The following is a 24,983-nucleotide window of genomic DNA, read 5'->3' on the forward strand; positions in this document are numbered from 1 at the left end:
TCTGCTTCTTTTAGAACTAAAAAAGATCTCTTATATTTTCCCCTGTAAAATCTTGCAATTGATTATCAACCGTCCTCTCTTATTAGATGTTGTCTGCTTTCCTTCTTGAGTTGTGTTAATATTATGTGTACTTTCTTGAAAGTGTATTTCTAGTATAACTTACAGAGTTAGCATGATTCTATTTTTACTTGCAGCATTTAGAAAAACAACAACAACAACAACCCAGTATAATCACACTAGTGGGGTCTGGGGAGGGTAGTATGTACGCAAACCTTACCCTTACCCGGGGTAGAGAGACTGTTTCCGATAGACCCTCGGCTCCCTCCCTCCAAGAACTGTGGAGGGTGCTTACCACTAGAGCAACCCACTCTTGTAGCAGCATTTAGAAAAAGTTTTTTTTTTTAAAAGAGAGGCAGTATTGCTGTGTTTTCCACATGTTACTCCCTTAAAGGGAAAAAACTTGTGTCCTCGTATTTTCTTGAACTAAATATTTCGAAATCTGTTATTCCAGAAAATATTTAAACAATTTGTCAAGTGGAAAAACAGGATATTCATTTCGAGGAACAAAGAAATAGAGCTTTTTTCAAACTTAAGCAGAAAAAGAAGTTTTACTGCAACTGTTAATAGTTATAAGAGAAATTTATCCTAATTCTCATAGTCCTTATATAGTGTTTATACATATAGCACACTTTAAGTTCCAGCATTCTTCAATCGGCAAAGGACAAATATATTCCCTCTACTTTCGAAAATGGTCTAAGAATACCCCTCGTTATACTATTGAGTTATCTATACACCTGCAGTCATACTTTGGGTTCAAATATACCCCTCATTTAAACGGAGGGACACGAGTCATCGTCATGTTGGTCAATTCTAAATATCTCCTAATTAATTAAAAATATCCATTACACATACCCGAAAAATAATTCAATTCTAAATATCTCCTAATTAATTAAAAACACTCATTAGCTATACCCGAAAAATAATTTTATTTTTGTAAAAACTGGAAAAAATGAATTTTTTTTACTAAAAGCTGAAAAAACAAAAATATTATTTTCCCAGTTTTTACAAAAAAACTGCTTTAAAAAAACTAAAAAATATTTTCTAAAACAATATTTTTGTAAAAACTGAAAAACAAAAACTGAAAAGCAATTTTCGTTTTTTTAAAGCAGTTTTTTTTCAGTTTTTTTAAAGCAGTTTTTTTGTAAAAATTGGAAAAAAAATATTTTCGTTTTTTTCAGTTTTTAGTAAAAAAATATTTTTAGTTTTTTCTAGTTTTTACAAAAAAAAAATTATTTTTCGGATATGGGTAATGAGTCTTTTTAATTAATTAGGAGATATTTATAAATGACTAACATGACGATGACACGTGTCCCTCCGTTCAAATGAGGAGTATATTTGAACCCAAAGTATGACTGCAGGGGTATAGATAACCTAATAATATAACGATGGGTAGTCTTAGATAATTTTCGAAAGTAGAGGGGTATATTTAGCCCTTTGCCGTTCTTCAATTTAAACATCAAAATTGGAAATTTACGCTCTTTAGATAATAATCACAATTCACATACTCATATGATTTTCCAAATAGGGGTATCCTTAGTATCACTTAACATGGATGCTTCATAATTACTCCTCTTAACACATAAATATGCGATTGACAATGGCAACACTGTTAAGAAAAGGAAAAATGATATTATATAACTGCTGTCAAAATAATAGTCGAAATATATATATATATATATATATATATATATATATATTTCTGTATGTTACATACAAAAAATATATAAATTTTATACACTCTTGCGACTACCGAATATAAATAGTTTCGACCGCGGGCTAAACGTGATCGTTGCCCGTTTAGAAACATGTTAAAATGGCACTAAATTTGGATTACAACTCTTTCTAAAAATGAAAAATGTATTCAACTGTACTAACTAGTAACTAACATGCGAACCAAACGACTCGTGCCTTAATTGACACATGCTAACACTTAGGATTGTTATTTCTACGACTCCCAAGATACAACTAACCACGAGGTTACATTAATTTGCAAAATACTAGTAATATGGCCTTAATTTTGAAGTTAGTGTTGTATGGGTAAAAAACTTCATTTGATGTGTTTGACCAGATCAACGGTAGTAAAGCCTTTGAAGGATGTGACGTGTCGATATGACTCCAAAAGATCGAGGTCAAAGGTGAAAGATAAAGCGGAGCCGAGGTCGAACCAAATCGGCAGAGGACGAGGACGAGCATCAATTCTCAGCACGTAGTGACGACTAGTCTTATGATTTATAGAATATTTTATGAATATTCTCTTATGTTGTACTATATAGGGTTTTGTTGCCCATGTGCCCTTATAAATAGGAAGAGAGATAGATCAAAGGAGGATTGGACATTTTGTAAAGGATTTCATCAATATTTTCCGTACAAGATTCTCACTTTGTTGAATAAAAACAAAGATTGACTTTACATTTTCCTTCCTTTATTTTCTAGTTCTTGTGATGCTAATATTATTTCTTTGGTTTCTGTTTGATGGTACTAATATATTGTCATTTCCCTTCTTTTCTCGTATTTTCTGTCTTCTTGAGTTGAGGATCTTTCGGAAATAGCCTCTCTACTCCTTCGGGTAGGGGTAAGGTATGCGTACACACTAGGGGTGTTTAACGGGCGGGTTGGGATGGGCTGGACAAAAAAAAATCAGCCCGTCTGTTTAACGTTGCGGGCTGTTAGCGGGCTAAGTTAGCGGGCTATTAGCGGGCTGTACTTTTTCGGATTTTTTTTTTTCGTCCGGGTTCGGGCTTAGAGGGTTGTTAGCGGGTTGTTCGAGGGCTGTTAGCGGGCCGTGGATTTTTATTTTTTTTTTAAGTAAATTTTATTTTTCTTATTCAATGTTATTTGATACTTAAGTGTTTGTAAACTTTTAAGGCTTAGAATTAAACTTTGAAGTTTAAAATTTTAAATTTTAAATTTGAATTTTATAATGTTAAAATTAAAATTTGAAAGTAAGTGGCTACAAAAAATTATTTAATAAGACCTATATGTAAGGATCAAGCTTCGAAGACTTTCATTTGATATTTTTATTGAATAATATATAATACTTCAAATTGAGTTGCAAGTTCTTTTTTGATTTTGTTATTTTTGAACTTGCAAATTAAAAGTTTACAACAATTATAAAAAAACAAATAGTACATCACATGCTTTGCATCATTTTTGTAAGTTCATCCATGTCAAGTTGTCAACATGAGGTTTTTGGTTTCCGGCATTGGTTGAATCGGAACCATAAACCATTATATCTCTAATTTCTTGGTCCTCCGCTTCATCTACCTCGTCACGCCCTTGATTTCGTCGTTCTAATCTTATCCAATCTCTGAAGCACACTAGAATTTTCAAAGCGTTGCTACCCAATGAATGACGGGTATCTCCTAGTTGCTGCCTTGCTTGGCTAAATGCGCTCTCTGATGCGACTGTTGAAATCGACACATTTAGCACGTCTCGAGCCATGGCCGAAAGAACAAGAAATTGATTTGAGTTGCTCCTCCACCAACCCAATGGTAGAAATTCCTTTGTGCGGGGCTCTGCTGACTTTTGCAAGTAGAATTGAAGTTCATTATTTTTCCTGCTACTGGTTTGTTGATGGCTTGATGCTCCCCTATTGTAGATCAAATCAAATAATCTTCAACACCATCATTATCATCCAAAGCACTGGTCCCAGATGTTGAAACTGAACTTGAAGAAATATTTGCATCTACAACAGAAGAAGCATCAACAATGTTAGCATAATAATTATATAATGTTTCTAAATGTTTGTGTAGATAAGAAATACAAGTGTCAATATCAGGAGTTTAAGTTGGTCCATAAAAAATTAAAAAAAAATTAAAAACGTTAGTAAACGAGCTGAACCGGGTTGTAGCCCGTTAACAACGCGTTAACGGGTTAACGGGCTGAACCGGGTTGTAGCCCATTAACAACCTGTTAACAACCCGTTAATGGATTAACGGGCTTAACGGGTTCCGGTGCACCGGTATCAAAAAATTATTCGTTTGAAACACGCTCCCTGCCCAACCCGTCCCAGCCCGCCCCCCACGTTATAGTACCGGGCTGAACCGGGCTGAGACGAACTGTAAACGGATCAGCCCGGCCCAATTAACAGGTATAGTACACACTACCCTCTCCAGACCTCACTTGTGGAATTTTATTGGATCGTTCTAGTTGTTATTCTTCTCTTAGACTTGTAGGTCTTTATTGCTTCATTCTTATTTCAAGTTGTTTTCTTTAGTGTTACACATTAACGCACTTACCATAAAACACTGGATCTGTCCTTAAATATTGATTTTGACTGTGATTAACCCCATTTTTCTATTAATCTAATTGTATAAAACCAAAATCTATTTTTTTGGGTCATACAAGTTTCAAATTATCTTTAGCTTGTAGTGAAATTTTGCACTTTCCATTGAAAAAGTAAAAGTGCTTCTCACAAGGCCACACCTTAAACGTTGTAAACCGATGTCAGGATCTGGTTGGAAATGCCATTGCAAAACTATACCAACAATAGAAGTTTGATCAACACAGAATCTGTCTTCTTACAAAGGAATCTCAAAATCTCTTTCTTCCCCTTTAAGAATGCATTATCTGCTCTTTCTCTCCGGTCAGGAATGTCTTCCAGATAATCTCCTTCACGCCTCGATCATGAATAAGCAGATGTCCAACATTGGGTACTTCATGGTATTGTATCCACGGAAGCCTTTGTGCGACGTAGCGCTGTAATATAACAGGCACAACCCAGTCTTCAACACCATGCCACATGTGGACTGAGCCTTCACCATTTGGGAAAGGGCTCTTAAGATCCATAGGATCAAAATCCCATTTCCCGAACCCCACCATCATGTCACGATGGAGGGACTCGTAAACTCCTTGTTTTACAGCATATTCCTACATACGAAAGAAGCAGCAACTTTTAAGCCAACAACGATCATCACATAAGTAATAGCTCATGAAAGTAATTCCGAATTGTGGGTTATTTGTACTAATCAATTACATTCTAGCACTACGGTGGCTTGCTTTTCACTTCCACTCAAAAACAACAACATCAACAACAAACCCAGTGTAATCCCACATGTGGGATCTGGGAGGGTAGTGTGTGCACAGACCTTACCCTACCTTTAAGAAGGCGGAGAGGTTGTTTCCGATAGACCGTCGGCTCGGGAAAGATAAAAGGTAGGGCAACAACAAGCACACCAATCAGAAAACCGAAGCGAAAATACAAAACTAACACTAGATAATGCAATGAGAAAACCGAAATGAAAGCAACAACAAGCAATCACACAAGTCAAGAAATACGAAAATACACAAATGACACTAAGTCATGTACTAGCCACTTCACATGACTAGCCAAGGTGCAAAAAGTAACATAATACCACAGATCCTGGTGCAACAAACATGAAAACTTGTAATTCGTATGGTTTTGTCGCTCCTATAGTGGTTATTCTAATGTCTCACTAAAAACAGTAGAAACATGTAATATGAGCAGGAATAAAACAACTCCAAGCCGTGACACTTCACATTTCCATGAATTCTTCCAGCAAATTTATTACAAGGATCAAACACATTCAAGGGATCGTGAACCGACTGTAATCTAACGGTAAATTATCCATATTCAGGCAGGAAACTGATTTACCTTAAGATTTTTTATTTTGTTTGCGTGCTCAGCAGATCTAGAAGCAACTTTTAAATCTGGAGGAGACATTTTTGGTTTTTCAGCTATAACACTATTGCACGGGAACCACTTCTGAGTGTTCCACCAGTAGACTAGCCAAGGTGCATAATGTGCAACTCGAAGCGCCCATTGGTCCTGTGGGAGCTGTAGATTGTATCCTTCTGTAGATAAATTAGCAGGAAATCCAGGCCACCAGTAATTGACAACGGGAGCAACTAGAGCTACTCCTGCCAACCTATTAGCACCAGAAAAAATGCAACTTTATATTTGAGAAAAGCAATCAAATCTCATGAGTAAAAGGAAGAACTGCCACAGAGAGGAAAAGAATGTAGCCCTGTAAAAATAGTAGAAAATACAGGAATTACTGGAATTCTACTTGCTGTTCGTGAGAATAGCGAGGTTCCACAAGAAAGTAGCAAAATATCACGTAGGGGAACTTTGATTTGTGAAACAGCGAGATCTACGCTTCTTCAGTTACACCACTATACCTTTCAGGTGAAGATATGTATCATAGTGGCAAGTACTTAAGGTGAAAATCTGCTAAAATTTATAGAACAGTTTGTTTCATGTTGGAAAGGCTTTGCTATATAATCAAAACTTCCTCCTCCTCTGTTAATTCTTAGGTCTTTACATTTTGTGACTGATGGGTTATGATAATGATGACATGGCAGTTGAACGTTAAAGACAAGATTTCATGGAGCATGTTGCTCATGCCAAATGATTTTCAGACGTCGAGCTTAAAAGCAAAAGATCATTCCGTACACTACATACCGATTAGGGATGTACTTAAGGCAACCCCAAACTGAATGACCACCCATGGAAAACCCCATAACATAAAATTTAGGGCCAAGTCCCAGTTGATCAGCGAGCTCTTCCATATCCAAAGGTGTAGTTTTTATGGTTCGCTCTGGATCAGGATCGCTTTCCCCATAACCAGGTCTATCAAAAGAGACAACATACGCCCCTAATTCTTCAAGTGTTTCCTGAAAGAAACAACATGATCCATTCCAATCTCAGTTCGATTATACTCGAACGGAAGCAGAATTATAAGTTTGACAAAGAGTCGATGAAATACCAAAGGTGCAACAGCTGCATCATATCTGCAAGATCCAAAGCTATGAGCATATATGACCTTATATTTGGCGGTTTCTTTGGATACACCATGCTCCTTATAAGCCAGATGTCTTCCGTCCCTAAGTTTGATTCTCGGTCCAGTAATTAATGGACCACCAGGAGAGCCACAGATTTTGGGGGGTGGAGGTTGGAGGGCCGGGAATGCCCATGCTAGACCTGCAACCAACAAGACAACTAAAACTTTCCCAAGCATACCTGAAGCCCTGAACACAAGACATACGTAGTTCTTACAATAATATTGGAAAATGCAGATCGCATAGTGCAACTGTACATAGTATGAATGACAGAGGGCCAAAACCTAGGAAATACTGATGACTTAGTTGGGAAAAAAAACATTTTTTTCATAACGGATACAGATGAATTAGTTGGACAAAAAAAAAACATTTTAGATTTTGCTTACAAGGAAAGTTCAGCATTTATATGACAGTAAAGAAAATAAAGAATGGTGGCGAGGTGATGATGAATAAGAGAATGTGGAATGCACAACTGAAGGACAAACAAATTAAACAAGATGTAATAACTTACAATTAGGTGTTCTATTGGAATTTTCAACTAATCAAGTTCTTCAACAAGCAAGAAACATAAGCACCCTCTTTTTTGTTAAGATTGAAGGGTTGCAATCACAAAACTTCAGTATGATAACCCTAGCTGATCTAAATGCCAGATTCCCCGAACTTATGAATTCATCCACTTGAGTCCTACAACCACAATGGATGCAGTAACACACCATATTCAAGGGGAGGTGCCATGGTGTATGTTGTTCGTTGATGATATAGTTCTGATTGATGAGACGCGAGTCGGCACTAACGAGAGGCTTGAGATTTGGAGACAGACCTTTGAGCTTAAAGGTTTCAAGTTGAGTAGGACTAAGATAAAATATCTGGAGTGCAAGTTCAGTGATGTGTCGGGGGAAGCTGACATGGACGTGAGGCTTGACTCACAAGTCATCCCCAAGAAAGGAAGTTTCAAGTACCTTGGGTCAATTATCCATGGGGTGGGGAAATAGACGAGGATGTCACGCACCGTAAAGGGGTGGGGTGGATGAATGAAGGTTAGCATCCGGAATCCTATGTGACAAGAAAGTGCCACCGAAACTTAAAGGCAAGTTCTACAAAGCGGTGGTTAGACCGGCCATGTTGTATGGGGTTGAGTGTTGGCCAGTCAAGAATTCTCATATCCACAAGATGAAAGTAGCAGAAATGAGGATGTTGAGATGGATGTGCGGGCACACTAGGCTGGATAAGATTAGGAATGAAGATATACGGGTGAAGGTGGGCGTGGCTCCCATGGACGACAAGATGCGGGAAGCGAGGCTTAGATGGTTCGGGCACGTGCGGAGGAGAAACCTAGATGCCCCGGTTAGGAGGTGTGAGCGATTGGCATTGGCATGCATGAGAAGAGGTAGAGGGCGGTCTAAGAAGTATTGGGGTGAGTTGATCAGGCAAAACATGGCGCAGCTTCAGATTTCCAAGGAGATGGCTCTTGATAGGAAGGTGTGGAAGTCGACATTAGGGTTAAAGGGTAGGAAGGAATCAAGCGTTTTTCTACTTTGTACCGAGGGCGGGGCTAGTCTGATAGTGTTTAGCCTTGGATTGCTAGTGGTTTATGTAGTGTCCACACTATTTTTCCGTTTTTTCATAGTACTGTGGCATTATTATTGTTTATTGGGTATTGCTTTTCCATCTATTTTTTGTCTCTTACGATGCTGATATTATTTTTCTGACTTCTGTTGTTGTCACTGATCTATTATTTATTTTCGTTTTATTTTCGTCTTCTTGAGCCGAGGGTCTTTCGGAAACATCCTCTCTACCCCTTTGGTGTAGGGGTAATGTCTGTGTACACTCTACACTCCCCAGACCCCACTTGTGGGATTTTACTGGATCGTTGTTGTTGAGTCCTACAACCCATTTCCCTCAATGTGGCAAGGAAAAATTGAAGTAAAAGATTGTCTACTATGACTTAGCTTGGATTATACTTCCTTTATGGCGATAGGCACTTTTAACTTCAACAACAAATTCCTATGTCTTTCTTTAATCCTCTCTGTCTAAAACCTACACAGTAGAAATGAAGCTAGATTTGGCAGATGCAAACATAAAATTACACCAAATATAACTTTATATCTTCTTCTCTATACTTAATTCTTCTCTTATATTCCATCAAACCATCAGATCTTCTTGTTTCCTTTTCTACTCTTCTTTTCTGGCTAATGTAATTTCTCCTCTCAATTTTCCTCTTCAATCCCTCTTTGTTTCTCAATTTTTTCTCAGCAACTCCTACTTTTTCCTTTTATAACCGTGGTGTTCACGCAGCTTGCGCGCCTCGACTAATTCCATGGGATAGGAATTGAACTTGAGACCCCATGGTTCTCAACACACTTCATTTACCACACCCTTGAGTGCAGCTGCTACTTTCCTACTCTAATTTTCCTTCTCATAATTATAATCCTAAACATTTTAACCAATCAATCAATTAATCAACTACGCCTTAATCCTAAACTAGTTGAGTTCAGTTGCATGGATCTTCAATAACCATTCTGCTCAATTCAGTTAAATAAAAGAATTCATCAATAAAATCCCTTTAAAAAATCGAATCTTGATTTCACTTTTAGTTAAAGAACACAGGACTTAAAAATAAAAAAACAAAGAACAAAAGCATTAACGAGTTGGATGTCATCTAGTTGTCCTGTAACATACCTTGACTGGAATTGGAATGGTAAAAAATTGAGTCTTGAAGATGATTCAAAGGCTTTGTACGGAGAATTTTACGAGCTTGAGGTTTAACAAGTGAGAAGACAGTTGGGTTTAACTTATTAGAACTATGGGGGGAACTGTATAAAGATTTTGTAGAAGTCAAGAATGTTGGGTGAAGTCCCTGTTTTTGAATAAATGGAGGCATTGAAATGTGACAGCAGCAGCCAAATTTATTTGTTGAAAAAGTAGAGGTGACCTTTTTATAGTGGTGGTTGGTTCCCAGCAGCACCTACTCTATAATACATAGTAGCTCCTTAAAATTGAGCTACTAACTTCAAAAGCAAATTCTGAAAAAGCTTCATACTCCATTTAAATAAGATTTAGCACTATTTTCTTATTAATTTGTTTCAATAATAAAAAGCATCATAACTTTTAAAAGTTTTACAGTCACATAAATAATATGATTTATTTAATATCAGATATCTCAAAAATCTTTTCTTCTTTATTAAATTTTATGTCAAGTCAAACTAAGATAATATTTTTTAAACGGATGAAGTAGTTATTTTATCTTCTTATATAGTCTTGGACAAGATGAATAATTCTATCATTATAATCTTGAAATAACTTATTCTCTAATCAAATGTCTTCTAATAATTTAGTTTAAACTAAATTAATTAAAAGAGTAAAAAGCTCCTGAAAAAATAAGAGTAAAAAATTACCGACATACAATTGGTTTTTACATAATCATTGAATTAAAAGAGAGATTAATATCACATCGGATATGTGATATTAATAATTCCTCAATTATTTAGTACTATTGCTTTATAATCCAATTATTCAAAATTCAAAACATGTGTTTGGCACCAAGCTAGATAAACTTGAATGAATTTCTATTCTTAATAGTAACCTTGAATGTTAAAGTAATGGCAATGAAAAGGGGCTTTTAAGGGGGGGTAATATTGGGCTTTGATAACGTTATCGTTGCATAGTTAATCCGAATATTTATATCACATATCCAATATGAGATAAATAATACCAAAATTTTAGTATAAACTTGATACCAATATTACCTATAATACTAGTAACCAAACGTTAGATCAACATAATCCCAAATTTTATTTTAGATTAAAATCCTGACTCCACTAACCATTTGGTTCACATATATTAGTCGCGTAAAAAAATTCATGCCTTAAACACTAAATAATAATTTAAGAATCATTTGGATGAACAATGTCATAGAAATTACTATGACTTGCATGAAAATTGCTTAAGAGTTAAAAATTGTTATTTTGTTTTTTCCAATATAATATTAATGAACTTCTAGACCAAGAAATAAGTAAGAATGGTTTTAAGAGATCATTTACATGAAAATGGAGTGGCTAAAGTAAAATTTGGTAATTGGAATAAAATTTACGTTGGAAGTTTCATTTTTAACTAAGGAGTTCCTATAAGTAAAGCAATAAAGTTGGGCTGATTTGACCAGAAATTCAATCTATTAAAGAAAGTATGATCAGCTATAATTACATAAACAAAATCCTATTCAGTTGCCGATGCAATTTGAAGTTATTACTTAAAAAACAATTATTTTATTCGACAAGATAAGTTTGTTAAGATGATTATAGAATTAGATAGACGAGATCTCTTTATTCTTTATTTAAACCCCAAGCTGGAAAGATCCCAACTACAGATTAAGAAAGAATAAATTATTTTTTGAACTTAGTAGTTTTTAAATATGCCGTGAAATTGTATATCAATAAAAGCATGTTATTAATGACAAAAGAAAAGAGTAATATAATAAATAGTACTACATAAATTAAAAAAGATGGGTCATTTTGTAATTAAAGTTTTTTTTTACTAGGATTATGCAAACATTTTTAACTAAATTTTGTATTAATCTCTAAATATATTTTCCTAAACTAGGAAAACCTCTTCTTTGAACGAGACTGATAAAGCTGTTCTGAAACCAGCTTTCTAGGAAAGGAGTGTTTAATCTTTATCGTTGAATCCTCCGTCTGACATCCACGTGGAAGGAGGAGATTTCTTTATCCCAAAAAAGGAAGAAAGAAAATCATCAACTTGTCACACTTTACTCTAATAAGATGAGAAAAGAAACGCAATTTCAAGACTTCATTAGAAGTTATGATCATCAAACTGGATCAAAAGGAAATACATTTAATCATGAGAAGGGTCTTTTGCGAGGAAAAATGATTTCGTGAATCACTTTCATTTGAGGAACAGATTTATACTGATCCAAGTAAGACGGTACAAAGCAAAAAGTAGACTGGAATAGATTCAACAACATGATTTTGATTAATAGCATGTTCGGCGAAAAATCAGCTTATTTGAAAAGTATTTTTTTGTGTTTGGCTAATTAATTTGAAAAGTACTTCTAAGCAGCAATTTATGTTTGGTCAAGTTTTTAAAAAGTGTTTCTAAGTGTATTTTTCTCAAAGATGAGTGCTTTTAAAAAAAGTATTTCTGGGAAGAAGCTACTTTTTTCTGAAACTATAAAGTTGTTTCTGCTTCTACTCAAAAGCACTTGTTTTTTCTTATAAAAACTTGACCAAACACTTCAACTTTGAAAAAAAACTTTTTATGCTTTTCATCGTGAAAAAACTTGGCCAAACAGGTTATAAGCCAGCCAGCGCAACCTGATCTATTCCTTACCCATCTCTGGGGTATTTGTTGAAACACTAGTTCAGCATAAGACATGTATAAGCAAGTCAGTTTTCTGTTGAAACAACTGCAACGCACATTTAAAGACTAATTCAAATCAAAGAAAGATCTATCCGAGCTAGGCGAAGATAATTATGAGAGCGCAACGAAGTTTACATGAGTTGGTATGTGGTTATAGGTAGGATTTCACCTCAGAATTGCCGACATATTTTAGCACTTGTTCATGCAATCAACTTAGCATATGAAGAAGGCACGAAAGTCACTATAACAAGAGAATAAAGAGTCACGTGTAGACAGCAAACAAGCTAAAGGACATTGAGGAAAGTTTCTGATACATTGGCCGTATCAGGCCACAAGATGAAAAGGAGCACTCACAAAACGACCAAAGACATTCTACGGCACCAATAACAGCACAATCTGCTTGAACCACATAGAATTGCAAAAAATTGCTACACTTTGCTCCAGTCTCTTGGTTAAGTGATGTTTTGCTCAACCTAAAACTATTGTGGCAAAAATAAAGGAAAAATATCTGGAGAAGGAGAGTTTGAAAACTGAAATTGATGATAATTCCTTTCAGCAAACTAAGGACTAACCCCAAAACAAATTAGCAAATAGGTCAGCAGATGAACATATGTATAAAATTCCACAATATTCATTCAACCTAAAACTAAGTTCTTGTCCAAAGAAAAAGGGCAGGCAAAACAAGGTCAGTGGCCAATTTTCAACCAACAGATCCTTTACTTCATTACGAAAAGAAATTCCCGCAATCAGATCCTTTACTTCAGTACACCTCTTTCTTTGCAAACTAGGTAAAAAATAAATGAGAAAGTAGGTCACTGAATCAACTGCTTCTTTGATCTTATTTTCTCCACCACATTAGGTATTATTGATAGGTAATGTAAGAATACTATCGATATAAAAAGAACATTTAGCTTCATGCTGGATCCACCACAATAGGTATCTATAGACGGCTAAGCTAAATCTTTGCAGAATTCATTGCCCATTAGCTGAAAACAGCTTGTCCACTATGCAAAACACTCTTTTTAACACCATAAACCTTATCATATCACATGTTCACACTACTGTAGACAAATTCATGGAAGCAAGTAGGCATTACATAAACAGTACAATAGATGATCTCCATGCCGATGTATGTTGATGCACGAAAACATTCTTTGTGGATCTTGCTAGAATAAGAAAATATTGAATCACAAGTCCCTTGACTACCTCAAAAAAACTGGGGCATTCTTTAATACAAACGGCAAAGACATTTCGTCACTGATTAAAACAATCAAGTTTAATCTGAAATAATCTTACAACCGATAAATAAACAATAAACAAAACACTGTCATCAACAAAAAGTTGGCCTCAATCCTCTAAAATCTCTAACCACAAGCCTATTCCGGAAATTTGGACCTAGACCTTGACAAAAAACTTACCGGTAGTTACTAAAACAAGCATCAGGTAGATTCTGGATAAGAACTATAGCTTCAATGCACAATAACCGACTCAAAAGGTTGGATCATAAAGTTCAATGTATAACTCACTGCCCCACACAAAATGAAATGGCTCCATGCCTCAAGAAGCTATTCATTGGTAGCCTGAGTCTAATATCTAATATTTTCTCTAGATCAGGGAACAACACTACCATCATTAGCTTGTTCCAACTTGCTCTACCATCATTAGTTGCCATAAACTTCTCTAGTATATGCATGAAGAGGTGAATGTGCAGGAATTGAAATCACCCAACTGAGTTGTTTATGCTGATAAGAAGGCACATTAACAGATGACACATAAGAATTCAATCATCGTTAACCACCATCACACATATCATTCATGAAGTTATTGTGATTTTACTTATTTTGTTGATAAGGTAGTTTTATTAATAAAATCAGTACCCGCAAGGTGCCAAAAACGGAGTACAAGAAGTTGGACCTGTTTTCAGACTACCCAAGACCAAGAGCAGAATCTAACAAGTCCAAGAAATCAACCGTGCTAATTACAGGATTTACACCATGCCAATAAGATAAATTCTGCATACATCTGTACTTTACAAAAAAAATTAATACCCTATTCCCTTCAAAGTATCTTCTCTTCCTCTCAAGCCAAATTGTCCAGATTATGCATAAAGGGGTTAGCTTTCCGTATCTTCTTCAGCCTTTTGTTCATTGGCCTTCTTTATTTGATACTATGAAACAAATGAAGTTTGGTGAGAGATGGATTTAATGGATCAAGGCTTGCATTTCCACAGATTCTATGTTTTATTGTGATTTCACTCATTCTTGCTTACACTACATCTCGCAAATAGATCAGACCTTTTATAATCTTCATAGCATCCAAGCAGTTTCTTGAAAACTCGCTTCAGATATGAAACTTAATACGGGTGTCGCATGATCAACAAAAAACTCGAAATCTCTTTTTTTCTTCAACCAAAGTGGAGTACAAAATACATAATATATCAACACACTACTGAAATCTTTTCTTAATGTTAAGGTAGCTCCTAGTCCACAGGCAATAAAAGAAGGATAATGTAAAAAAACATCTTTAAAATATATTCTAGCAAATTTGTAAGAACTCATTAATCTTTTGAATATCCTAAAAAAAGCAAGAAATTACAAAAATAGCTCCTTTCAGACCTAGGAATAATGAAGCCAGAAAACAAAAGTACATCTTCATTTAACATTTAGAATCTCAAGACATTTGAAACCTGCTAAAGCATAGGAAGAAACTAAACCACAAAATCTCCTCCCACTATAACAAATCGTGCATTTAATTTAAAACTAACATAATTCAGTTCTCTATGTTCATCTTTGCAGAATAGAACTAACAAACTAAAAATGGACTGAGCCATAAACAGCAATATACCAAACACATTAATCTGGTTCAAAATATCACTAGCAAAGAGAAGAGCATGTAAATTAAGAAACAGGCATACGCGATCAGGCCACGATGCTCATCCCCACAGGACGCCAGTTCAACCACGAGCCTAGTGCAAACCCGGGTGGACCATATCACGAAAACTCCTGTCACCACTTTAATCACCAATCCTCCAGGCAAAAACAACGAGATCGCGGACAAAATCACAATAGGCAACATACAGTAACCGATCAGGCTAACACACCTGTACAAATCCAAATTCCCATTTCGGCCCGCGAGCATATTGAACACGACGTAAAGAAACAACGAAGCCATTATAACCCAGCCTAATATAATTCCAAAATGAAGCTTTCCTGCCAGTAATTGAAAAAGCCCAAATGCCATGAGAAATATAAAAGGCCCTGACAGATCAGCATCTTCGTGAAGATCTGATTTGACGCGGAAGGGATTGAGAATACTGAGGGTTTTTTGGTAAATTTGTTTTGTGTTAATCCCTAGCTCTTCGAGTAACGGCGGCTCGTCTTCGAAACCCGTTGAACCGCCGCCGATTGTGGTGGAGGCGAATTGAGGAGTGGAAAATGAAGTGGAAGCAGCTGCAGATCCTACATCGAAGGACATGAAAGGTATGCTAGGGTTTGATGATTTCGGCGGCTGAAACGGCGCCGTTGGAAGTCGACGTTGTTGTGGACCGGGGTTTCCGCCCGACGGAAAAACCACCGGCGGGACGTTGAACTCTTTCGCCATTGATCGGAGATCTGGAGATTGTTAATCGAAATTAAATTTGAGAAATTGGATCGAAGTTGAGAGGGATACAAATAAAAGGCTTCGATTTGTTGAAGAATGGGATATTGAAAACACGCGCTTCAGTAGGAGTGAAATTAATTAATAGCGAGAAACCAGAAGCTTTGAGGCTAAGGCAGCAAATGCAGTGTAAACCCCCATTTGAAGTATGAGAAAAGAAAGGGTGGAAAATCAAATTATTTGTAAAGGGAGCAAAAATAATTAAATTAGGTGATCTTCCAAATTTTTCTTTATTCCAAGAAGATGAATATTAGCAGTTTAGCACTCACAACAAGTAGTGCCGTTTATTTTTATTTTATGAAAATTGGTCTTCTATTATTGTAAAATGAAAGCCAGTAATTCAAATTTTGAATTTTGGGTTCATTAAGTAAATTTGGATGGTTTTTTTATGTTTTTAATTTTTTGCTACATCATTACATGGTGTTGGAAATATCAACTTCGTACTAAGTTGACTTTGTGTGTGAAATAGAAATAACAAAGTAATTTTTCTTCGACAAATAAGCAAAAATAATTTTCTTGCACAATTTTCATTAAACCGATGATCATTTAAGCAATCTAACTCTATATTCACCTATGCAACATATTTTTACAATTAAAGTAATATCATGTGGACGAAGAAAATTCTTATAGAACAATTTGTGAAGTTAATTAATTTCATATATAATACATTTTATAGTTTTCAATATAGTTGTGCACAAAAAAATAGTGGTGATGAACAATAAAAATAGTACTAACTGAATAAGCAACATGAATAGGTTGAGTAACTCATTAACAATGCCTTTGAATGACTAAAAACGGAAAAGGAAGCCCTATGACTATGACTATGAGCATGTGAGATGAGATGCAACAACATTGTGAAATCTAATAGATAATGATATTATAAATTACTCAAAATAATCAAACGTGACAGTTCAATGTCAACATAATATTTTGTCACAAACTTAATTAATTCAATTTCAAAAATTAGCTTGTGAGTTGAAAGTTTATCAATCGCTTATCAGCGGCTTAAATTTTCTTTTTTCACACCACGTGAATTGACAGTACGTTCATTATCGTTTAGCCTAACTCGACTATAATACTAGTTAAAAAAGAGGTAAGATTGATTATGATATCACTCTGTCACCGATCTCGTTACAGTTTAACCTCGAAAATTAGCTCATAACATGAAAATTTGTGGACCGCTCATAAGTTGCCGCCTTGCCGGAGCCTTCCTCTCGTGCCCGATGTGAAATTGGGCGTCACAAGATCTCACACGTTGGGTATTTGTCACCCTTGTGCTAACAATAACCAGTAGAAATAGTACTTACTGCTTTTAAACTTGTAAATTGACCAGTGATGTAAATATTGCAAACTGTTGAGCTTAAATTGCGTTATTAAATCTACATTAACATTTATGATCAGTTTTTTTCTAACAACTAAAACATGGAAAGGAATGACGGATTTTATGAATCAAATTACTAATGGTTCTTTTTATCCTTCAATTGATACCGTTATTTCCTCAAAAAGCTAAAATTTTCATTTCAAACTTTCTATGATGTCTTTTGCCACAGAAACTTATTTAAAAGTCAACTTTTAAACATTATTAAAACTTAAAATTCATATGGTTAGATGAACCTGATAATAAGTAATAACCATATAGTTATTATAAAAGTCAAAATTATTCATATACCATCGGCTTAGAAACACTTTTACCCTCCGTTAATAGTTGGGCATTTTTTTGAAATTTTTACCTAACTATACTATAATAGAAATATATTTATCACATTTATTTAGGTTCCTTATTAATTACATTGTATATCTATATTTACAAGTTATATACAAAATTATAAAAAAGAAAAAAATTCAAGATCCCTTAATTTTAGCCCGACACCCACCCCCATTTTCAATAACCCCCTACATTTAAGATTTTGTTTCTGTCACGACCCGTAATTCCTGCCGTCGGGACCGTGACGGCGCCTAACATTTCACTTGCTAGGCAAGCCAACGTTAGAGAATCATTAAACCAGTCCTTATTTCCATTCAGTAAATAACAATAATTAGCTAAGGTGAAATATAATAAGTGCGAAATAATATAAAAATTGTATTAATTACTACCACCCGGATCTGGAGTCACAATTCACGAGTATTCTAGAATTTGCTACAAGTAATAGTCTGAAGGAAATACAATTGTCTGAATAAAGAAACGATAGAACAGAACAGATAGACGTGGACTACAAGGTTTGTGAACGCCGACAGATCTACCTTGAGTCTCCGGATAGCGGTCCAATAGCAAAATCTCAATCAACCCGAGCCAGTACCAAAATCTGCACAAAAAGTGCAGAGTGCAGTATTAGTACAACTGACCCCATGTACTGGTAAGTGTCGAGCCTAACATCGACGAAGTAGTGACGAGGCTAAGGCAAGACACCTACAAATCAACATGTATAATTTAACAGTGTATATACAAATAACAGTAATGAAGAGCTAGACAGAAAATATCGGGAGGGAAAAACATGTTGGGGGAAATACGAGATAAGGAACTACAGCAGAATGATAACTGGAACAACCAATATACTATGAATTAACAGAAACAACGAATACAATAAAGGAAAAATGCACAGCATCACCATTCGTGCTTTTACTCTCAATCTCACCATGAAAATAATAGAAACGGCACAACATCACCCTTCGTGCATTAACTTTCATATCATGGCACGGCATCACCCTTCGTGCATTAACACTCACAATATGGCACGGCATCACCCTTCATGCTTTTACACTCACAACATGGCACGACATCACCCTTAGTGCTTTTACACTCTCCCTTACCATAATACAGTGAATAAATAATAACAGAAAGGTAGAATAACAAGTACAAACTTTACTTCAATCTTTAATTCCACAATATCAATCTCAACTTCAAAATAAATACTCAATTATCATCAGAAGATCCGTAAACATGAAAAGAATGATTAATTTAACAACATTAGACTAAACTTGTAGCAATTAGGCATGGGAAAGAGACAATATAAGAAAAATGGGAGAAACATGAAAAACATATAAATTGGCAGCGCATAAGTACTCGTCACCTCACATATACGCCGCTCACATGAATTTCACATAGCAAATAATCTGAGGTTCCTAATTCCCTCGAGTCAGGGTTAACCACGATACTTACCTTGTTCTGAAGGCCACTTAATTCTCAATCACAGATTTTTCTCTATAATTCACCTCCAAACCACTCGTATCTATTCAAAAATGACTCAATAATATCAAATATCGCTAAAGGAATCAATTACATTGCATAAATTTAGATTTTCCAAATTTTCCTCCAAAAAATCGAAAATCGACCCCGGACCCGCTTGGTCAAAACTCGAGGTTCGGACAAAAATCCATTTACCCATTTACCCCCGAGCCCGGATATATAATTAATTTTGGAATCCGACCTCAAATTGAGGTCTAAATTCCCAAATTTCTGAAATCCCTAGTTTCTACCCTAACCCCTAATTCTACTATGAAAACTCTAGATTTTAGGTTGATAATTCATAAAAGGTAATGGACAATTGAAAGAAAAAAGTTTAGAATCACTTACCAACACTTTGGGGAGGAAAATAACTCTTGAAAATCGTCTCTAGCCCGTTTGTTTTTATGAAAGGTGGAAAATTGGCTTATTCCCGTTTTTGGATTCTGCTAAGTGCTGGGCGACAGTGTGCATCGCGTTCGCGAGGCCACCGTCGTGTTTGCGAAGAGTATCGGCTACCAAGCCTTCACGTTCGCGAGTCCTTGCTCGCGTTCACGATAGTTACTCCCCCCCTAGCCTAAGCGTTCGTGAGACATTGGTCGTGTTCGCGATGAAGGAACGACCAACCCTTCCCCAGGTCCCCAAGTGCTTCGCGTTCGCGATAAGCCTGTCGCATTGGCGGAGGGTAAATCCCCCATCACTTCACGTTCGCGACCATGCCTTCGCGTTCGCAAAGAAAAAATCTCAGTCTGACCAGTTTACTCTTGGCGTTCACAAGAGTACCTTCGCTAACGTGAAGAAGGACATGTCAGAACACCAGAATCTGCAGAAAACCAGATTTTTCAAAGTCCAAACATCTCGTGGCCTATCCAAAACTCACCCGAGCCCTCGGAGCTCCAAACCAAATATGCGTACAAGTCTAAAAACGTCATACGGACTTGCTCGCGTGATCAAATCGCCAAAATAACACCTAGAACTACGAATTTAGCACCAAATCAAATGAAATTCTCAAGAACACTTTAAAATTTCTATCTTTACTACCGGACGTCCGAATCACGTCAAATCAACTCCATTTCTCACCAAATTTCACACACAAGTCTTAGATATTATAATGAACTTATACCGTGCTCCGAAACCAAAATACGGACCCGGTACTAACAATGCCAAACATCAATCAATTCTTAAAAATAATTAATTTTTAGACTTTTAATTTTCATCAAAAATTCATAACTCGAGTTAGGGACCTCCGAATTCGATTCCGAGCATACGCCCAAATCCCATAATTCGATACGGACTCACAGGGACTGTCAAAATATGGATCTGGGCCCGTTTACCAAAAATGTCGACCGAAGTCAACTAAAATCAACTTTTAAGGTAAAATTCTTATTTTCATCAATTTTCAACATAAAAGCTTTTTGGAAACATGCCCGGACTGCGCACGCAATCGAGGAGGGTGAAAAATGAGATTTTTAAGGCTTAAGTGCGCAGAATCGAGTTCTAAAACATAATATGGCTTTTTGGGTCATCACATTCTCCACCTCTAAAACAACCGTTCGTCCACGAACAGGCATAAAAAAGTACCTGAGCTGGTGAAAAGGTGGGGATATCTACTCTACATATCGGACTCAGACTCCCAAGTAGTTTCCTCAACAGGCTGACCTCTCTACTACACTCGAACTGAAGGGTAACTATTTGATCTCAACTGGCGAACTTGTCGGGCTAGATTAGCCACCAGCTCCTCCTCGTAAGTCAAATCCTTGTCCAATTGGACAAAGCTGAAATCTAACACATGGGACGGATCGTCGTGATACTTTCGAAGCATGGACACATGGAAAATCGGATGAACTGATGATAACTCCGATGGCAACGCAAGCCTGTAAGCCACATCTCTCACTCTTTCCAGAATCTCAAAAGGTATGATATACCTAGGGCTCAACTTGCCCTTCTTTCTGAACCTCAGTACACCATTTATGGGTGATACCCGAAGCAACACTCGCTCCCCGACCATGAATGCAACATTACGAACTCTACGGTCGGCATAACTCTTCTGCCTGGACTAAGCTTTGCGGAGTCGATCCTGAATAATCTAGACATTATCCAAGGCATCATGTACTAAGTCAGTGCTCAATAACCGAGCCTCTCCAGGCTCAAACCATTCGACCGGCGATCGACACCGCCTACCATATAATGCCTCATAGGGAGCCATCTGAATGCTCAACTGGTAGCTGTTGTTGTAGGCGAACTCTGCAAGGGGTAAGAACTGATCCCACGATCCTCCGAAATCTATAATACATGCACGGAGCATATCCTCCGAGATCTGAATAGTGCGCTCGGACTGCCCGTCCGTGTGAGGATGAAATGCTGTGCTCAACTCAACCCTCATACCCAACTCACATTGTACTGCCCTCCAGAAGTGTGGGGTGAACTGTGTACCTCGATTAGAAATGATAGACACGGCCACACCATGAAGGCGGACGATCTCGCGAATGTAAATCTCTGCCAACCGCTCCGAAAAATAGGTAACTGTCATGGGAATGAAATGCGTTGACTTAGTCAGCTTGTCCACAATGACCCAAACGGCATCGAACTTCCTCTGAGTCCGTGGGAGTCCAACAACGAAATCCATAATGATACGCTCCCACTTCCACTTAGGAATATCTATATTCTGAAGCAAACCACCAGGTCTCTGATGCTCGTACTTGATTTGCTGACATTTTAGACACCGAGCTACATATGCAATTATATCCTTCTCCACCAATAATGTTGCCGCAAGTCCTAATACATGTTGGCGGCGCCCGGATGAATAGAATACTGGGAACTGTGGGCCTCCTCTATAATCAACTCACGAAGTCCATCCACATTAGGCACGCAAACACGACCCTGCATCATCAAAACTCCATCATCTCCGACCGTAACCTGCTTGGCATCACCGTGTCGCACCGTGTCCCTAAAGATAAGCAAATGAATATCATCATACTGCCGCTCCCTGATACGCTCAAACAAAGAAGACCGAGCAATTGTACAAGCTATAACACAGCTGGGCTCAGAAACATCCAACCTCACGAGCTGATTGGCCAAGGCCTGAACATCCAATGCAAGCGGCCTCTCACCAATTGGAATATATGCAAGGCTACCCATATTACCTGACTTTCTACTCAAAGCATCGGCCACCACATTGGCCTTCCCGGGATGATATAATATGGTGATATCATAATCTTTCAATAGCTCCAACCACCTCATCTGCTTCAAATTGAGCTCCTTCTGCTTGAACAAATACTGCAAGCTCCGATGATCCATGAATACCTCACATGGCACGCCGTAAAGATAATGCCTCTAAATCTTTAGCGTGTGAACAATGGCTGCCAGTTCTAGATCATGAACAAGGTAATTTTTCTCATGAACCTTCAGCTGCCGCGAAGCATATGCAATAACCTTACCACCATGCATCAATACCGCACCCATACCAATACGAGATGCGTCACAATATACTGTATAAGATCCTGAACCTATGGGTAACACCAATACCGGTGTCGTAGTCAAAGTTGTCTTGAGCTTATGGAAGCTCGCCTCACACTCGTCTGACCACCTGAATGGGGCACCCTTCTGGGTCAACCTGGTCAACGGGGCTGCTATAGATGAAAATCCCTCCATAAATCGACGGTAATAACCTGCCAAACCCAAGAAACTCATGATCTCCGTAGCTGAAGTGGGTCTAGGACAATTCTGAACTGCCTCAATCATCTTAGGATCCACCTGAATTCCTTCGACTGATACAACGTGACCCAAGAAAGCAACTGAACTCAACCAAAACTCGCATTTTGAGAACTTAGCTTATAACTGGCTGTCTTTCAGAGTCTGAAGAACAATCCGAAGGTGCTGCTCATACTCTTCTCGGTTATGGTAGTAGATCAAGATATCATTAATAAACACAATCACAAAGGAATCCAAGTAGGGCTTGAACACCCGGTTCATCAAATCCATGAATGTTGCTGGGATATTTGTCAACCCAAAGGACATCACCAGAAACTCATAATGCCAGTAACGAGTCCGAAAAGCTGTCTTAGGGACATCGGATGCCCTAATCCTCAACTGATGGTAGCCAGATCTCAAATCAATCTTCGAAAATACCTTGGCACCCTGAAACTAATCAAATAAATCATCAATCCTCGGTAATGGATTCAACTATCGATAATCTATACACATCCTCATCGATCCATATTTCTTCTTCACAAACAACACAGGTGCACCCCAGGGCGAGACAATAGGTCTAATGAAGCCCTTATCAAGCTAATTTTGATATTGTTCCTTCAATTCTTTCAACTCTGGCGGGGCCATGCGATATGGAGGAATGGAAATGGGCTGAGTGCCCAGAGCCAAATCAATGCAGAAATCAATATCCTTGTCGGTGGCATCCCCGGCAGGTCTTCAGGAAACACCTATGAAAACTCACGAACAACAGACACTGAATCCATGGAAGGAACCTCCACACTAGAATCACGGACATAAGCCAAATAAGCTAGACACCCCTTCTCGATCATATGCAGAGCCTTCACATAAGAGATAACCCTTGCTGGTAGAATGAACAAGAGTCCCTCTCTACTCTAATCGAGGCAACCCCTACAAGGCTAAGGTCACCGTCTTGGCATGATAATCTAATATAGCATGATAAGGTGACAACCAATCCATACCCAGTATGACATCAAAATCAACCATATCGAGAAGTAGAAGATCTACACGAGTCTCAAGACTCCTAATGGTAACCACACACGAACAATAAACACGATCTACAACAATACCATCTCCCACTGGTGTAGACACATACACAAGAGCACTCAAAGAATCACGAGACACAACCAAATATAAAGCAAAATAGGATGACACATAGGAGTTAGTAGATCCCGAATCAAATAGAACTGAAGTATCTCTACTGCAAACTAAAACAGTACCTGTAATAACAGCATCGAATGACTCAGTCTAAAATCATAACACCGGGGTTGGGCCCCACCACCCTGAACTACGTCCCTAGGACGACCTCTAGCTGGCTGGTCTCCACCTCTAACGGCCTGACCTCCACCTCTAACAGTCTGGCCCCTACCTCTAGCTGCCTGACCCCTGCCTCTGGCAGGCTGAGCAGGTGGTGCCGGAACCATGGCACGGGAACCCTGATGCTGTGAGCTGCCTGATGTCTGAGGGCAAAATCTAGCAATGTGCCTCGGATCACCACAAGTATAACATGACCTCGGCTGCTGTGACTGTTGACCTTGAAACTGACCCTGTCGACCTGAGTAACCACCCTGATAACTCTGGAGTGGAGGTGCACTAATAGGAGCTGGTGGTGCACTGTAGGCTAGCTGGTCGGAATAAGGCATATGAGGACCACGACCACCTGAGGCACCGTGGGATGCCCTGGAGTGCTGAATGAAACGGCCTGTGAGGATGGACTCTACCAAAAGTACCCCTGCCTCTAGATGAGGCACCGCTGAACTCACCGGAATAACGAGGCCTCTTGTTAGACCCCTGACCTCCTTGAGCAAAAACCATCTCGACTCGTCTGGCGACATTAGCAGCCGCCTGAAAAGAAATTTCACTCCCAGTCTCCTTAGCCATCTGCAATCTGATAGGCTGAGCAAGTCCATTAATAAACCTCCTCACTCTCTCTCTCTCTCTCTCTCGGTGGGAAGCAGAAGAATAGCATGACGGGCCAAATCCACAAATCAGGTTTCATACTAAGTAACAGTCATACTGCCCTACTGGAGACGCTCGAACTGACGACGACGCTCCTCTCTCAATGTGATAGGTAGAAAATTCTCTAGGAAGAGCTAAGAGAACTGGTCCCAAGTAAGAGCAGGCGACCAGTTGGTCTGGTCAGCAA

General features: G+C 37.8%; 2 protein-coding genes across 5 annotated transcripts; both read right to left on the reverse strand.

Annotated features, from left to right (window-relative positions):
• Positions 1-4,514: 4,514 nt before the first annotated feature.
• On the reverse strand, positions 4,515-9,874 carry LOC107817229 (uncharacterized). Of its 3 annotated transcripts, none has more exons than XM_016643021.2 (5): positions 9,541-9,874; positions 6,789-7,003; positions 6,485-6,696; positions 5,675-5,948; positions 4,515-4,929 (listed from the first exon to the last, which is right to left on the reverse strand). In XM_016643021.2, the coding sequence occupies exons 1-5, from the start codon at positions 9,740-9,742 to the stop codon at positions 4,615-4,617; spliced, it is 1,218 nt and encodes a 405-aa protein (XP_016498507.2). In that variant the 5' UTR covers positions 9,743-9,874; the 3' UTR covers positions 4,515-4,614. The 3 variants fall into 3 exon arrangements, with proteins under 3 accessions (XP_016498507.2, XP_016498506.2, XP_016498508.2); XM_016643020.2 differs by having other exon boundaries at positions 6,789-7,042; positions 9,541-9,834; XM_016643022.2 differs by having other exon boundaries at positions 6,789-7,050; positions 9,541-9,689.
• A 4,237-nt stretch (positions 9,875-14,111) lies between these two features.
• On the reverse strand, positions 14,112-16,102 carry LOC107817228 (uncharacterized). Of its 2 annotated transcripts, XM_016643019.2 has the most exons (2): positions 15,149-16,102; positions 14,112-14,401 (listed from the first exon to the last, which is right to left on the reverse strand). In XM_016643019.2, the coding sequence occupies exons 1-2, from the start codon at positions 15,832-15,834 to the stop codon at positions 14,392-14,394; spliced, it is 696 nt and encodes a 231-aa protein (XP_016498505.1). In that variant the 5' UTR covers positions 15,835-16,102; the 3' UTR covers positions 14,112-14,391. The 2 variants fall into 2 exon arrangements, with proteins under 2 accessions (XP_016498505.1, XP_016498503.1); XM_016643017.2 differs by lacking the exon at positions 14,112-14,401 and having other exon boundaries at positions 14,778-16,102.
• Positions 16,103-24,983: the final 8,881 nt, after the last annotated feature.

Source organism: Nicotiana tabacum, chromosome 13 (genome assembly GCF_000715075.1).
Source record: "Nicotiana tabacum cultivar K326 chromosome 13, ASM71507v2, whole genome shotgun sequence".
Lineage (NCBI taxonomy): Eukaryota > Viridiplantae > Streptophyta > Magnoliopsida > Solanales > Solanaceae > Nicotiana > Nicotiana tabacum.